The sequence below is a fragment of the Rhinichthys klamathensis genome, unplaced genomic scaffold (assembly GCF_029890125.1).
Source record: "Rhinichthys klamathensis goyatoka isolate OS25496 unplaced genomic scaffold, OSU_Roscu_1.1 h1tg000602l_1, whole genome shotgun sequence".
Classification (NCBI taxonomy): domain Eukaryota; kingdom Metazoa; phylum Chordata; class Actinopteri; order Cypriniformes; family Leuciscidae; genus Rhinichthys; species Rhinichthys klamathensis.
The window spans coordinates 122,501-137,500 of NW_026607057.1; the positions used below are offsets into that span (position 1 = coordinate 122,501).

General features: G+C 43.0%; 1 protein-coding gene across 1 annotated transcript in view; it reads right to left on the reverse strand.

Moving 5' to 3' along the window:
- Positions 1-15,000, reverse strand: part of fig4a (FIG4 phosphoinositide 5-phosphatase a) — a 146,995-nt gene that overhangs the window by 111,362 nt on the left and 20,633 nt on the right. The window contains exons 6-8 of the mRNA XM_056240510.1: positions 6,425-6,475; positions 3,021-3,151; positions 2,488-2,616 (exon numbers count right to left, since the gene is read on the reverse strand). Of these exons, the coding sequence (XP_056096485.1) occupies positions 2,488-2,616; positions 3,021-3,151; positions 6,425-6,475 (311 nt within the window). The remainder of the gene's footprint in view (positions 1-2,487; positions 2,617-3,020; positions 3,152-6,424; positions 6,476-15,000) is intronic.

The following is a 15,000-nucleotide window of genomic DNA, read 5'->3' on the forward strand; positions in this document are numbered from 1 at the left end:
ATATCGTTCTCCTATAATGCCTCTGGCATCCATGAACTCGTTGACCGCCGGTACGGGCTCGTCAGGGGGAAGTGGGAGAAACCATTACAACGACACAAGCAATCAACAGCGCCAGACTTTCTCCAGGGGAGTATTTCTCTCTTTGTGTTTCTTTAGCTTTTTTCTCCAGCTTTGACCCTCATGAACTCTCTGGGGAAACAGGTCATGTCAGGATGGGTTGTGGAACAGGAGAAATAACAGGTCAATATCAGAGCCGATTAACCCTCTAACCCTCTAACCCTCTAACCCAGATCCGACCAGCTGTATTTTGCAGCAGGAAATAAAAATAAATTAAAATTTAAAATAAAATAAAATAATAATAATAATTTTGCTGCATTTTGCATCAAGGAATAAAATCAAATAAAAATTTAAAATAATAATTAAAATGTTTTTGCTGCAATTTGTAGCAGGGAATAAAATAAAATGCAGAAGGTTATAAAATAAAATAAAAATAAATGAAAAATATTACATTAAATTACATTAAAAAGTAGACAGCAAAAAGTTTTAGCTGTATTCAGCAAGAGAAAAAAATATAATAAAATGAAACAAAATGTTGTTATTACATTAAAAATTAGGGTTTATATGCTGCAGAAAATAAAAGTTATAACTATATTTTGAAGATTGAAGAAGTATTTTTTTTTAAATGTAAAATATTAAGTTTAATTAAATTACATTAAAAAGTAGACAGCAAAAAGTTAACTGTTTTCAGAAGGGGAAAATATAATAAAATTATATATAAAAAAATAAGTATGTTTTAACTGTATTTTGCTGAAGGGCATATAATAAAAAATAACATTAATAAGTACGTTTTATCTGTATTTTGCAGAAGGCAATAAAATATGTATTAGGGATGGCCCGATACAATTTTTTTCAAACCGATACGAGTACGAGTATTTACATTTGTGTACTTGCCGATACCGAGTACCGATACCGATATTTCTACCGCAAAAGTAACTATAGGCTCCCAGAAAAGAAGACGACTATTTTAGAACACAGGTTAGAAGACTGTTTTTATTTTCTTCTCTGCTTGTTTTAACAAGTCTAAAAATAAATAAAAAATTATTAAAATAATAAATGTATTAACACACAAACCACTGTTAATTTAACATAAAAGCAAGCAGGCTACTGCGTGCATGGTCTGGCATGACTGAATGCGCGCAAAGTGCGCTTCCTTAATAAATCCTAAAAGCTGACAGTTCATCGCGATCTCACACATCTCTGTTATTATCAATGAAGCTGACTGCACAATCAATCTTTCATAATATCCACACTTTGTTTGTTATAATTAGAGGATTTGCCAGCATACAGAATTCAGCACTGAACAAAAAAGTCAGTTTTGAGCGGTGAGGGGAGTCTATCTTAAATGCTTCTGATTGGCCATTGCGTTCCAGAAATCAACACATATGTCTGTGATTGGCTACATCGCTCAACGCTGTAACCATGTTATGAATAGAAACTCTGGCCTGTAAATCGTTTCTATTTTGTTGTAGTTGTTCTTGTTGCTTTTCTGCAAGAGATGAATAAAAATCTTTTAGTTTTTATGTTTTATTCATAGATATTTCTAGTTTGCGGGAGTCCCGCGAATCGTTTTATTCTCCCGTAACCCGCACACACAGAGTGAGTTACCGCCCGCGCGCGCGCTCGGCCATCAGATCTATGATGCGTCTTCAGATGTTTAATTAGATTGCTGGTGTTAAACGATGTACTTTCTTTCCCTCCTCTCGACACCTTAGCTGAACATAACTCACAGTCTGCCTTGCTGTTGTCATCACCCCTTATCTTGAAATGAGCCCAAACCGCCGACATTATACTTTCCTATGCCTCAGTTCACCTCGACAAAGCACTCGCGGCGGCCAGTTTCGTTTTGCAAAATGTACGTGGTATCGGTGCGTGGTATCGGCGAATTTTTATGAGTACGAGTACGAGTATATTAGGACAGTATCGGCCGGATCCCCGATGCCAGTATCGGTATCGGGCCATCCCTAATATGTATGTTTTAACTGTATTATGCAGAAGGGTATAAAACAAAAAATAAAATAATAATATGGAAATTTAATAAAAAATACAAAGAAAATTATTTTTTTGCATCATGGTGTGTGGAAAGCAACTGCAAAACTACATATTTCCCATGATGAATCAACAAAGCAGAATACACTGTGCGCACCTGCTTTAGTTTATGGACGCTGTTCTATGTTTATCATCTCTCACACACACACACACAGTTACTAACACACATGCGTGTGCATTAATATGAAACGGGCACAGACTGTGAGGTTAGAGGCGTTCATCTATATGAACCAGGACCATGAGAACATCCGTATGCACTATAGACCCCGGCCAGATGGTCACGGTGACGACAACAGCATCTCAACTCATGCACAAGTCAATATACCCCTATAGAAGAAAGTGAAACACACACACACACACACTCAATTTATGAGAGGATACTGGATTGGCCACAGAATCCGTGGATGATGTACAACAGCCAATCAGGATGCACGATGTCCTTGACCTTCTCCAACAGACTGACGTTCCACACATACTTAGCGTAGGGTTCGTTACTGAAGCCGTGAACAACTGAAACAAACACCGTTTGTGACAAAACACAACAGCTTGACGATTAAACGATGATAAATAACTCGAGTCCTTTTCTTATTACAAGAAAATAAACAAAAATGGCCCAACCAAGCCAGACTTGAGACATAAAAAAATAAAAAAAAATAAAAAAAATGTAGATTTTAACTGTATTTTGCAGAAGAGTTTAAAATAAAAATAAAATGAAATAAAATAAAATAATATATTAAAATGTAGATTTTAAACTGTATTTTGCAGAAGGGTATAAAATAAAAAATAAAATACAAATAAATGAAGAAATAATTTAAAAAATGAAAACTACTAAATTAATACATTTACTTAAATTATATTTAAAATTAAATAAAATAAATAATATAAAAAGAGAATGCAATGCAATCTGAACACACCTTGCGTGGGAAGCCCCTCCTCCTCAAATATGTCGAAGCTGTCCTGTCTTCCACCGGTGTCTCCGGGGTCACAGGTCATCTGGAGCAGCGACACGTTACACTGCAGCGAGTGGCTCAGGTCGTAGCTGTAACTGAGGGTCAGAGGTCAAAGGGTCACAGGTCATCTGGAGCAGCGACACGTTACACTGCAGCGAGTGGCTCAGGTCGTAGCTGTAACTGAGGGTCAGAGGTCAAAGGGTCACAGGTCATCTGGAGCAGCGACACGTTACACTGCAGCGAGTGGCTCAGGTCATAGCTGTAACTGAGGGTCAGAGGTCAAAGGGTCACAGGTCATCTGGAGCAGCGACACGTTACACTGCAGCGAGTGGCTCAGGTCGTAGCTGTAACTGAGGGTCAGAGGTCAAAGGGTCACAGGTCATCTGGAGCAGCGACACGTTACACTGCAGCGAGTGGATCAGGTCATAGCTGTAACTGAGGGTCAGAGGTCAAAGGGTAACAGGTCATCTGGAGCAGCGACACGTTACACTGCAGCGAGTGGCTCAGGTCATAGCTGTAACTGAGGGTCAGAGGTCAAAGGGTCACAGGTCATCTGCAGCAGAGACACGTTACACTGCAGCAAGTGGCTCAGGTCATAGCTGTAACTGAGGGTCAGAGGTCAAAGGGTCACAGGTCATCTGCAGCAGAGACACGTTACACTGCAGCAAGTGGCTCAGGTCGTAGCTGTAACTGAGGGTCAGAGGTCAAAGGGTCACAGGTCATCTGGAGCAGCGACACGTTACACTGCAGCGAGTGGCTCAGGTCGTAGCTGTAACTGAGGGTCAGAGGTCAAAGGGTCACAGGTCATCTGGAGCAGCGACACGTTACACTGCAGCGAGTGGCTCAGGTCATAGCTGTACCTGATGGTCAAAGGTCAGAGGTCAAAGGGGTCACGTCATCTGGAGCAGCGACACGTTACACTGCAGCGAGTGGCTCAGGTCATAGCTGTAACTGAGGGTCAGAGGTCAAAGGATCACAGGTCATCTGGAGCAGCGACAGGTTACACTGCAGCGAGTGGCTCAGGTCGTAGCTGTAACTGATGGTCAAAGGTCAGAGGTCAAAGGGTCACAGGTCATCTGGAGCAGCGACACGTTACACTGCAGCGAGTGGCTCAGGTCATAGCTGTAACTGATGGTCAGAGGTCAGAGGTCAAAGGGTCACGTCATCTGGAGCAGCGACACGTTACACTGCAGCGAGTGGCTCAGGTCGTAGCTGTAACTGATGGTCAAAGGTCAGAGGTCAAAGGGTCACAGGTCATCTGGAGCAGCGACACGTTACACTGCAGCGAGTGGCTCAGGTCATAGCTGTAACTGAGGGTCAGAGGTCAAAGGGTCACAGGTCATCTGCAGCAGAGACACGTTACACTGCAGCAAGTGGCTCAGGTCATAGCTGTAACTGATGGTCAGAGGTCAGAGGTCAAAGGGTCACGTCATCTGGAGCAGCGACACGTTACACTGCAGCGAGTGGCTCAGGTCGTAGCTGTAACTGATGGTCAGAGGTCAAAGGGTCACGTCATCTGGAGCAGCGACACGTTACACTGCAGCGAGTGGCTCAGGTCATAGCTGTAACTGAGGGTCAGAGGTCAAAGGATCACAGGTCATCTGGAGCAGCGACAGGTTACACTGCAGCGAGTGGCTCAGGTCGTAGCTGTAACTGATGGTCAAAGGTCAGAGGTCAAAGGGTCACAGGTCATCTGGAGCAGCGACACGTTACACTGCAGCGAGTGGCTCAGGTCATAGCTGTAACTGATGGTCAGAGGTCAGAGGTCAAAGGGTCACGTCATCTGGAGCAGCGACACGTTACACTGCAGCGAGTGGCTCAGGTCGTAGCTGTAACTGATGGTCAAAGGTCAGAGGTCAAAGGGTCACAGGTCATCTGGAGCAGCGACACGTTACACTGCAGCGAGTGGCTCAGGTCATAGCTGTAACTGAGGGTCAGAGGTCAAAGGGTCACAGGTCATCTGCAGCAGAGACACGTTACACTGCAGCAAGTGGCTCAGGTCATAGCTGTAACTGATGGTCAGAGGTCAGAGGTCAAAGGGTCACGTCATCTGGAGCAGCGACACGTTACACTGCAGCGAGTGGCTCAGGTCGTAGCTGTAACTGATGGTCAGAGGTCAAAGGGTCACGTCATCTGGAGCAGCGACACGTTACACTGCAGCGAGTGGCTCAGGTCATAGCTGTAACTGATGGTCAGAGGTCAGAGGTCAAAGGGTCACGTCATCTGGAGCAGCGACACGTTACACTGCAGCGAGTGGCTCAGGTCGTAGCTGTAACTGATGGTCAAAGGTCAGAGGTCAAAGGGGTCACGTCATCTGGAGCAGCGACACGTTACACTGCAGCGAGTGGCTCAGGTCGTAGCTGTAACTGATGGTCAGAGGTCAGAGGTCAAAGGGTCACGTCATCTGGAGCAGCGACACGTTACACTGCAGCGAGTGGCTCAGGTCGTAGCTGTAACTGATGGTCAGAGGTCAAAGGGTCACGTCATCTGGAGCAGCGACACGTTACACTGCAGCGAGTGGCTCAGGTCATAGCTGTAACTGAGGGTCAGAGGTCAAAGGGTCACGTCATCTGGAGCAGATCAATGATATTATATTGTTCTTTCCAGACTTGATGAACATGTTTTCAAATAACTGGAATATAACAAGAAAAGACACACAAAAAAAGGTCCAAAATAGCCGGATTTGAGACATTCGAGACTTGAAAATTCAATTGTTAATTTAATTATATTTTAGTAAATAAATAAATTAATTAATTAATTAAATAAATAAAAAAATAGTATATACAATAAAAATAATAAAAATAATAATAATAAAAATTTAAATCTAAAAATACAAAATAAAATACAAAATAAATTATGAAATAAAATGCTAAATACAATATAATAAATGTAATTAAATCTAAACATAAATATAAAATAATATATAAAATATATTATAAAATATAAAATCATATGTACGATAAAATAAATATACATTTTATATTTATATATTTTTTCCTCTCTCTTTTTTTTTAACCGTCCAGAAATTAATAGATGAAGGTCTCATTAAAGTCTGAAATTCTTTGGGGGTTGGGAAAAAAATAACTTAATTTTAAAATTTAGATAATTTAAAAAAATATGCATAATTTTTTTTAAATAATAATACCTTACATCTATTCAATATGTGAGGAAAAGCTATTTCAGCTGCTTCTTTTCTAAAATCAAAGACCATTTTCATGCAGGAAACGTTATAGCCAGATTAATGAAAAGAAGCGAGGGGGGAAAGGACAAGTAAGGCCACTTCTATCTCAGTGATATGAGAAGTTTACGCGAGGGCAAGGCATTATGGGTAAGATACGCTTTCAAAAGGGCTTGAAACGACAACTCACCTGAAGTAGAAGTTACTGGACAGATCCACATTCTGGAATATTCTCACATATCTGTGGATAAAAACAAAAATTAATGTAAAATGTAATGTAAAAAATGTAAAAAATAAAATTAATGTAAAAAACTAAAACTGCCCAAAACACAACAAAAGGTCAAGTTTAATCTGAATTAGTTCATGGTATGAAAATGTATTTATTTGGATGCACTTATGGTTGAAAGATAGATTTTTTTTATTGTTTTTCAACGAGTCTCTTCTGCTCACAGTCATCAAGGCTGCATTTATTTGATCAAAAATACAGTAAAATTGTGAAATATTATTACAATTTAAAATAACAGTTTTCTATGTGAATATACAGTAAAGTGTAATTTATTCCTGTGATCAAAGCTGAATTTTCAGCATCATTACTCCAGTGTCACATGATCCTTCAGAAATCACTCTAATATGATGATCTGATGCTCACGTAATGATCATTTATGATTATTATCAATGTAATCAAATCTACATGGTAGAATACCAAGGTACTGCCAAGGTTAAAAACTCAATAAAAGCAGCCCAGTAATGCTTCAGACTTAAACTGGACACTAATACGCAAACGGCGTCTCATGTTACACACGTCAGCGGTTACAGACGCACAACTGAAGAACTCTGTGTTACTGTAACTCTCCAACACACATCATGAGTGACGAACAGCAAGCTTCCATTGCCATCACACACACACACACACTCTCACTCACTCACTCACTCACTCACACACTCTCACACTCTCACACTCTCACACTCTCACACTCTCACACTCTCACACTCTCACACTCTCACACTCTCACACTCTCACACTCACACACACTCTCACTCACACACTCTCACTCACTCACTCACTCACTCACTCACTCACTCACTCACTCACTCACTCACTCACTCACTCACTCACTCACTCTCACTCACTCACTCTCACTCACTCACTCACTCACTCTCACTCACACACTCTCACTCACTCACTCACTCTCACTCACACACTCTCACTCACTCACTCACACTCACTCACTCACACTTTCACTCACTCACTCACTCTCACTCACACACACTCACTCACTCACTCACTCACTCTCACTCACTCTCACTCACTCACTCACTCACTCACTCACTCTCACTCACTCACTCACTCACTCACTCACTCACTCACTCACTCACTCACTCACTCACTCACTCACTCACTCACTCACTCACTCACTCACTCACTCACTCACTCACTCACTCACTCACTCACTCACTCACTCACTCACTCACTCACTCACTCACTCACTCACTCACTCACTCACTCTCACTCACTCACTCACTCACTCACTCACTCACTCACTCACTCACTCACTCACTCACTCACTCACTCACACACACACTCTCACTCACACACTCTCTCTCACTCACTCACTCACTCACTCACTCACTCACTCACTCACTCACTCACTCACTCACTCACTCACTCACTCACTCACTCACTCACACACACACTCTCACTCACACACTCTCACTCACTCACTCACTCAGTCACACACTCTCACTCACACTCACTCACTCACTCACTCACTCACACACTCACACACTCACACACTCACACACTCACTCTGTCACTCACACACTCAATTCAATTCAATTCAATTCAGAAAGCTTTATTGGCATGACAAAAAAATACATTTTGTATTGCCAAAGCATCAAAACAACATAGAAAATGATTTAGAACATTTAGTACACAAAATAATAATACTGATAGCATAAAACCATAATAATAAAATAAACAAAGATTAATAAATAAAATATAAAGGATTTAGAAAACATCTCTGTACAAAACAAAAACAAGCAAAAAACAAACGAACAATGAACTTGGAATTGAACATATACATGTGTGTAGGTCTTAGGCTGTGAGTGTGTGTGTACTGTGTAGGTCTTAGGCTGTGAGTGTGTGTGTGTTTATTGGATGTTTGCTGGTCTCTGGTCGTCCCTCAGGATATGGCAGGATGCTACAAATTTTGCAGCTATATTTGAGCATTTGGCTTCTTCGCCAAGAATGAAACGGAGTTTTTGGGTTGGATTACGGGTGTTAAAATGGGGAAATATTTGATTAATTTTGGGGTAATAGTGGTCTCTGATATGTTCATATTTTGGGCATTCCGTGAGGAAGTGCAGCTCGGTCTCCGTCACTCCCAGGGTGCAGTGCGGGCAGAGTCTGTCCTCACGGGAGAGCCAGGTCTGTCTGCGCCGGCCCGTCTCTATGGCCAGGCTGTGCTCGCTGAGTCTGTACATCGTCAGGGTTCTCCTGAGTCTCACATCACTCACTGTGCTCAGGTAGTTCGCAACAGTGTACTCTCGATTTAGTGCCGAATAACATTCCAGTTTGTGTTGGTTTTTAATGGTGTTTGTCCAATGGGTGATGTACTTGTCTTGTTCTGTGGTGATAATTTGTGCGGGCCGAATGTGTGTGAGTGTGTGTGTGTGCTGAGGCGAGCTGATCTCTGCAGGAGAGAGCCCAGTCAGTCTCAGCACCCGCTGGCACAGGGGACTCCTCGCTACGCTCAGCTCTTGGTGTTTTAGGGCTTTGTAATGGTATGTGTTGGGGTCGCTTGTTTTTAGGTGTTTCCAGAATTTGATGGCTCTTTTTTGGATGTTTAGAAGGAGAGGGTATTGGCCTAATTCTGCCCTGCATCCGTTGTTTGGTGTTTTCCTTTGGACTTTGAGTATTCGTTTACAGAAATCTAAATGTAGAGTTTCAATTGGATGTTTTTCCCAATTTAAAAAATCAAATTTGATAGAAGGACCCCACACTTCACTGCCATATAAAACAATTGGTTCAATTATTGATTTGAAAAGTTTGAGCCAAATTTGGATTGGTATGTCAATTTTGATGGATCTTTTTATGGCATAGAAAGCCCTTTGAGCTTTCTCTTTGAGTTCATTCACAGCCAAAGTAAAGTTGCCAGTTGGAGTTATTTTCAGGCCGAGGTAAGTGTATGTTTTTGTGCTCTCGATGGTTCTGTGTGATAGTGTGAATGTGTGTGTTGGTCCCTGAGATCTGGAGCGTTTCTGGAACATCATGACTCTAGTTTTCTGGAGGTTGACGGTCAGGGCCCAGGACTGACAGTAATCCTCCAGCAGATCCAGGCTGTCCTGAAGCCCCTCTTTAGTGGGCGACAGGAGGACCAGGTCGTCTGCGTAGAGAAGACACTTGATCTCGGTGTCGTGTAGAGTGAGACCTTGAAAGGGAGCATGTTCTAACGTATCGGCTAATTGGTTGATGTAAATGTTGAAGAGGGTGGGGCTTAAACTGCAGCCCTGTCTCACTCCGCGCCCCTGGGGGAAAAACTCGGTTCTTTGGTTTCCAATTTTAACAGCGCATTGGCTGGCTGTGTACATCGATTTGATCAAATCATAAAATTTCCCCCCTATTCCACTGTCGATAAGTTTTAGGTATAATCCTTTGTGCCAGATTGAATCAAATGCTTTCTTGAAATCAATGAAACAAGCAAAAATTTGTCCTTTGTTTTGATGTACATATTTGTCAATTAGTGTTTGTAATGTAAAAATGTGGTCGGATGTGCGACATTTTGGAAGAAAGCCAATTTGGCATTTACTCAAGGCATTGTGCTTCATAAGGAAGTCTGAAAGTCTGGAGTTTAAGACGCTGCAGAGGACCTTCCCCAGGTTACTGTTCACACAGATGCCTCGGTAGTTGTTGGGGTCTAATTTGTCTCCGTTCTTGTGGATGGGGCTGATGAGGCCCTTGTTCCAGATCTCAGGGAAGAACCCTACACACAGAACATCATTGAACAGTTTTAGCATGGCCAGTCTGAAGCTTCGGTCTGTGTGTTTCAGCATCTCGTTCAGGATGCTGTCGACACCACAGGCTTTCTTGGCCTCAAGGACTCCTAATTTTTCTTCCAATTCTTTCATTGTTATGGGGAAATCTAAAGGGTTTTGATTTTCTTTAATTGATCTTTCCAAATTGTCTAGTTTATTAATTATTTCATTTTGTTTATAATTTTGAATTTCAGTTGGGCTGTATAATTCTTGGAAGTGGTTTTTCCACTTCTCCCCATCTTGGATTGCCAGAACTTCTCGATTTGGTTTGTATAACAATTTCCATTTATCCCAAAATTTGTGTGAGTTTATAGATTTTTCAATTTCTTCAAACTGGTTTTGCAGAAACTGTGCTTTTTTCCGCCGGAGTGTGGCTTTATATTGTTTTAATGCCTCACAATAAAGAAGGCGGAGGTCCGGATTATCTGGTTGTCTGTGTTTTTGGTTTGATAAATTTCTTAGGTTTTTTCTCAGAGCCTTACAGTCCAAATCAAACCATTTGTCTGTATCTAAATATTTTTTCTTTGGTTTGACAATTGACAAATTGCTTTTTTGTGCTGTTTTGTAGAATATGTTGTTTAGATCTTGTACTTCTTGATTGATGCCGAATTGATTTTTAGGGTATTCCTGTATTTGGAATGAATGTATGAGGGATTGTATTTCTGGAGATTCAATGGCAGTGCTGTAATTAGTGCCACTGTTTTCAGTCCATTTGAAAGACATTAATTTGCTCATTTGATATGGAGTCTTAATTGGTTTGGGTGCTGTTTCAGATTGCTTTATATAGAGGATGATTTGGCTGTGGTCTGAGAAAGGTTTTAAGGGTTTGACTGTGAATGCTCTCAAAGAGGACAGGTCTAGATCTGTGATGGCATAGTCTACTGTGCTGTTACCAAGAGCTGAGCTGTAGGTGTATCGGCCGAGCGAGTCTCCTCGCAGTCTTCCGTTGACGATGTACAGAGCCAGTCCTCGGCAGAGCTGCAGGAGCTGCCGTCCGTGAGCGTTCACGGTTTCATCGCAGTTTTGCCTGCTAGGGTAAGAAGGGTACAGGTCGTTATTGCCAGTGATGAATCTGGTACCGTGCGATTCTAAAAAATCTAGTTCTTCTCCTGTTCTGGCGTTTAAATCACCCATAAGCAGCACATTTCCCTGGGCCTGGAAATGGCTGATTTCTCTCTCTATGTTTTGGGAAGTTTCCTCTTGGAAATACGGAGACTCGAGGGGAGGAATGTAAATTGCACAAAGGAAAACCGGCTTAGATGCTGATATCATTCCTTTTTGTATTTTTAGCCACAGGTGGTGCTGTTCTCTTTTTATTAATTCTATGGCTAGTTCAGATTTGATCCATATGATCATCCCTCCCGAGTCTCTCCCTTGTGTGACTGATGTGAGTTTGACTGATGGTAATATTATTTCTCTGTATCCTGAGGGACAGCCAGTGAACGCATCTCCTCTACACCAGGTTTCCTGTAGGACGATGACATCTAGGTCTTGAAGTTCTTTCATAAAATCAGAATTTCTACTTTTTAAGCCAAAAACTTAGGAGTTTAGACCTTGAATATTCCACGTAGAAAAACTAAGTGATTTCATCATAAACTTTTAAAATAATGTGTATGGTGTGTTTGCTATTTTGAGAAAAGAGAAAAGATGCAAAATTACATTAGATTAGATTAAATTAAAGCTATGAATGATGGAAGTAAAGTTGTGTTAGGAACTCAAAACATTAACAATTCCTTATTAAATGTACATTAATACCACAGACTTAGGTCTTTTTTTTTTTTTACCACTGTCCACTGTGTGTTAGCAGGTGAGAGCAGATGATACTCAGCATGTGTTGTATGTCGTGGAGTTCAGTGTTGGCTGGATCTGCTCCTCCGCTGACAGCTTGGGCGTAGCTCGGTCGGCCGGGCCGGGCCGGGCTCTGCTGTGAACGGGCTTCAGCTGCTGGAGCTGTGGGGCTGTTGTAGGACGGTCTCGGTCTGTAGGGATCCTGCCTGGGTGCTGCGGCTCGGTGTGCTGCTCCGCTCGGGGCTCTAGATGAGCTGTGCGCTGGGGTGTAGTTTGCTGGAGTGTGTCTCGATGGATTGCCTGGGTTAGGGCTGGTTCTGCTCCACCTGGGGCTGGTCTGGTTGGTCCTGTTTAGAGTGACATCTTTGAGTCTCTTTGCAAGGATATGTACCAGGTTCTTATAAAGGTGGACGTGGTCGTATAGACATTCAGTGTCCAGGTCTGGATGATGGGCCAAGTGGACGTTGGGTAGAAGGGCACAGTGTCTAGAGATGCTGGAATTTATTTTATTTATTGTGTTGGGATGGAAATCTCTCCTCTGGAGTAGAGTGGACAGGATGATTTTAGAGTTGGGGAAAGTTTGTCTAGCTTTTTCCACGACAGCTCTGAGGGAGTCAGACACTCGGTCCTGCTGGCTCCGCAGGTCGTTGGTGCCCGTGTGGATAATGATGTGGCTGGGCCGGCCTAGCTGGGACTCTGTCAGGAGCTCCAGGGCTTTGTCAGTGGTGGGACACCAAAATTTAACAGCTCTGTGTTGGGGGAAAAGTTTCTTTACATCGATGAATTTGCCGTTTGAATCGATGAGTAGAGCTATTTCAGGTTCCTCTGTGCTGGTTGGTGCTGGGCTGCTGTGAGACGAGGGCTGGTGCTGCTGTGCTGTGGAGTCTGGCAGGGGGCGCTGTGATGGCTGTGAGCGGTCTGGGACGGGTCTCTCTGCGCTGACGGATGGGTGTTGACTCCCTGTGTTCGGCGACTCTGGGGTGGAGGGCAGTGTTGGAGCTCTGTGGGTCTGCTCTGGTTCTTCTCTGGCCAGGAGGAGCTCTCTCAGCTGCTCTCTCAGGGCCTGGATCTCACCGCTCTGCTGCTCTCTCTCCTCCTGTATCTCTCTCAGCTGCTGCCTCATCTCTGCTGTGGACTGTTCTCTGTCCTCCAGCTGTAGTCTCAGTGCGGTCAGCTCACACTGATAGCTGTCCTTCTCTGTCTGCAGCTTTCTCGTCTGCTGTGTGAGGGCTGACAGTCTCTGTGTTAAGTGCTCGATGTTCTGCTGGAGTTCAGTATGAGCTGCACATGTGTCTGACTGCTGCTGTCTCAGCACAGTTTCTCTGAGCTGCACCATCTCCATCTCCAGCTTGGTGAAGTGCTCCTGTAGGAGAGGGATGGCTTTGAGCAGGGAGGGTGAGCTGTGCTCAACAGTTTCTGCAGGAGTGGATCTGAGATCTGAGGTGCTGTTCGGTGGATTCTGATCAGATGACAAGCTTTCAGATGGTACTGCTTTCTCATGTATCACAAAATCACCTATTGTTCTGTAGTCCGCCTGAAATGTTTTCAGGTCCCCCTGTATCATGACTGTGCCATTTTTGTATATGTTCACAGTTATTAATGTGCTGTCAGGGTCATTTGGCTCTCTGATTTTGATTTTCCAGCCATTACAGATGCCTTCTTTCTTTACAGAGGGGTAATGGTGGACGATGGCTTTATGCCAGGCTCTGGGGTGATCGGAGAAGAAAATGAGGTTGCAGACTTCTCCTGTTTTGAACAGGTCTGCAAACAGAGTCTCAGGGTTGTTTGTCAGAAGTTTCTGCTTGTAGGTTTTTCTTGCGGTGTCAGATTTCACCTCAGAGGGATACTGTATGGTGGTGAGGGGGGAGCTCATCTGCATATGGCAGTGGGCTGATTGCAGCTGCTGCTCTGATTGGCTGATTCTCTCTGCCTAAGTTGAATTGATACATTGAGGAATGCCAGAGTGTGGGCTAGCCATAGCTTTAGCTTTTTAGCATTTTTAGCTTATAAAAATATTTAAAGATCAATTTTATGCCCTTATATTTGGGAAAAATAAGCAAACAAGCCGAAAAAAAGATTTCCAGAGCAGTTTTAGTCGTACTCACTGCTTCTCCCTCTGTGAATCGGTGGTTCTTTTCCAGTTTTAAACTTTCCCTCCAATTTTCCAGCAGGCCTGTTGCTAGAAGTCTGATCTTCTGATCCTCTGCGTTGATTATTTGTGTTTAAAAATAAAAAAGCTGTATTTTCTGGGTTCTTTTCATCAAAGTTCACGTCTGTATGTGGTATTCTTCTAGATTTTGTAGATTTTCGGTATATTTCTTTTCTCAAAATAGCAAACAAAGAAGAAAATCTAAGAGTTCATGGAGATCATGGCTTCTCTCTCTCTCTCTCCTCTCTCTGTCACTCACTCACACTCACTCACTCACTCTCAATCACACACTCACACTCACTCTGTCACTCACACACTCACTCACTCACACACTCACTCACTCACTCACTCACTCACTCACTCACTCACTCACTCACTCACTCTCACTCACTCTCACTCACTCACTCACTCACTCACTCACACACTCACTCACACACTCACTCACACACTCACTCACTCACTCACTCACACACACTCACTCTGTCACTCACACACTCACTCACTCACTCACACACTCACTCACACACACTCACTCACTCACTCACTCACTCACACTCACTCTGTCACTCACACACTCACTCACTCACTCACTCACTCACTCTCAATCACACACTCACACTCACTCTGTCACTCACACACTCACTCACTCACTCACACTCACTCACTCACTCACTCACTCACTCACTCACTCACTCTCACTCACTCACACACACTCACTCACACACTCACTCACTCACACACTCACTCACTCACACACTCACTCACTCACTCACTCACTCACTCTCACTCACTCA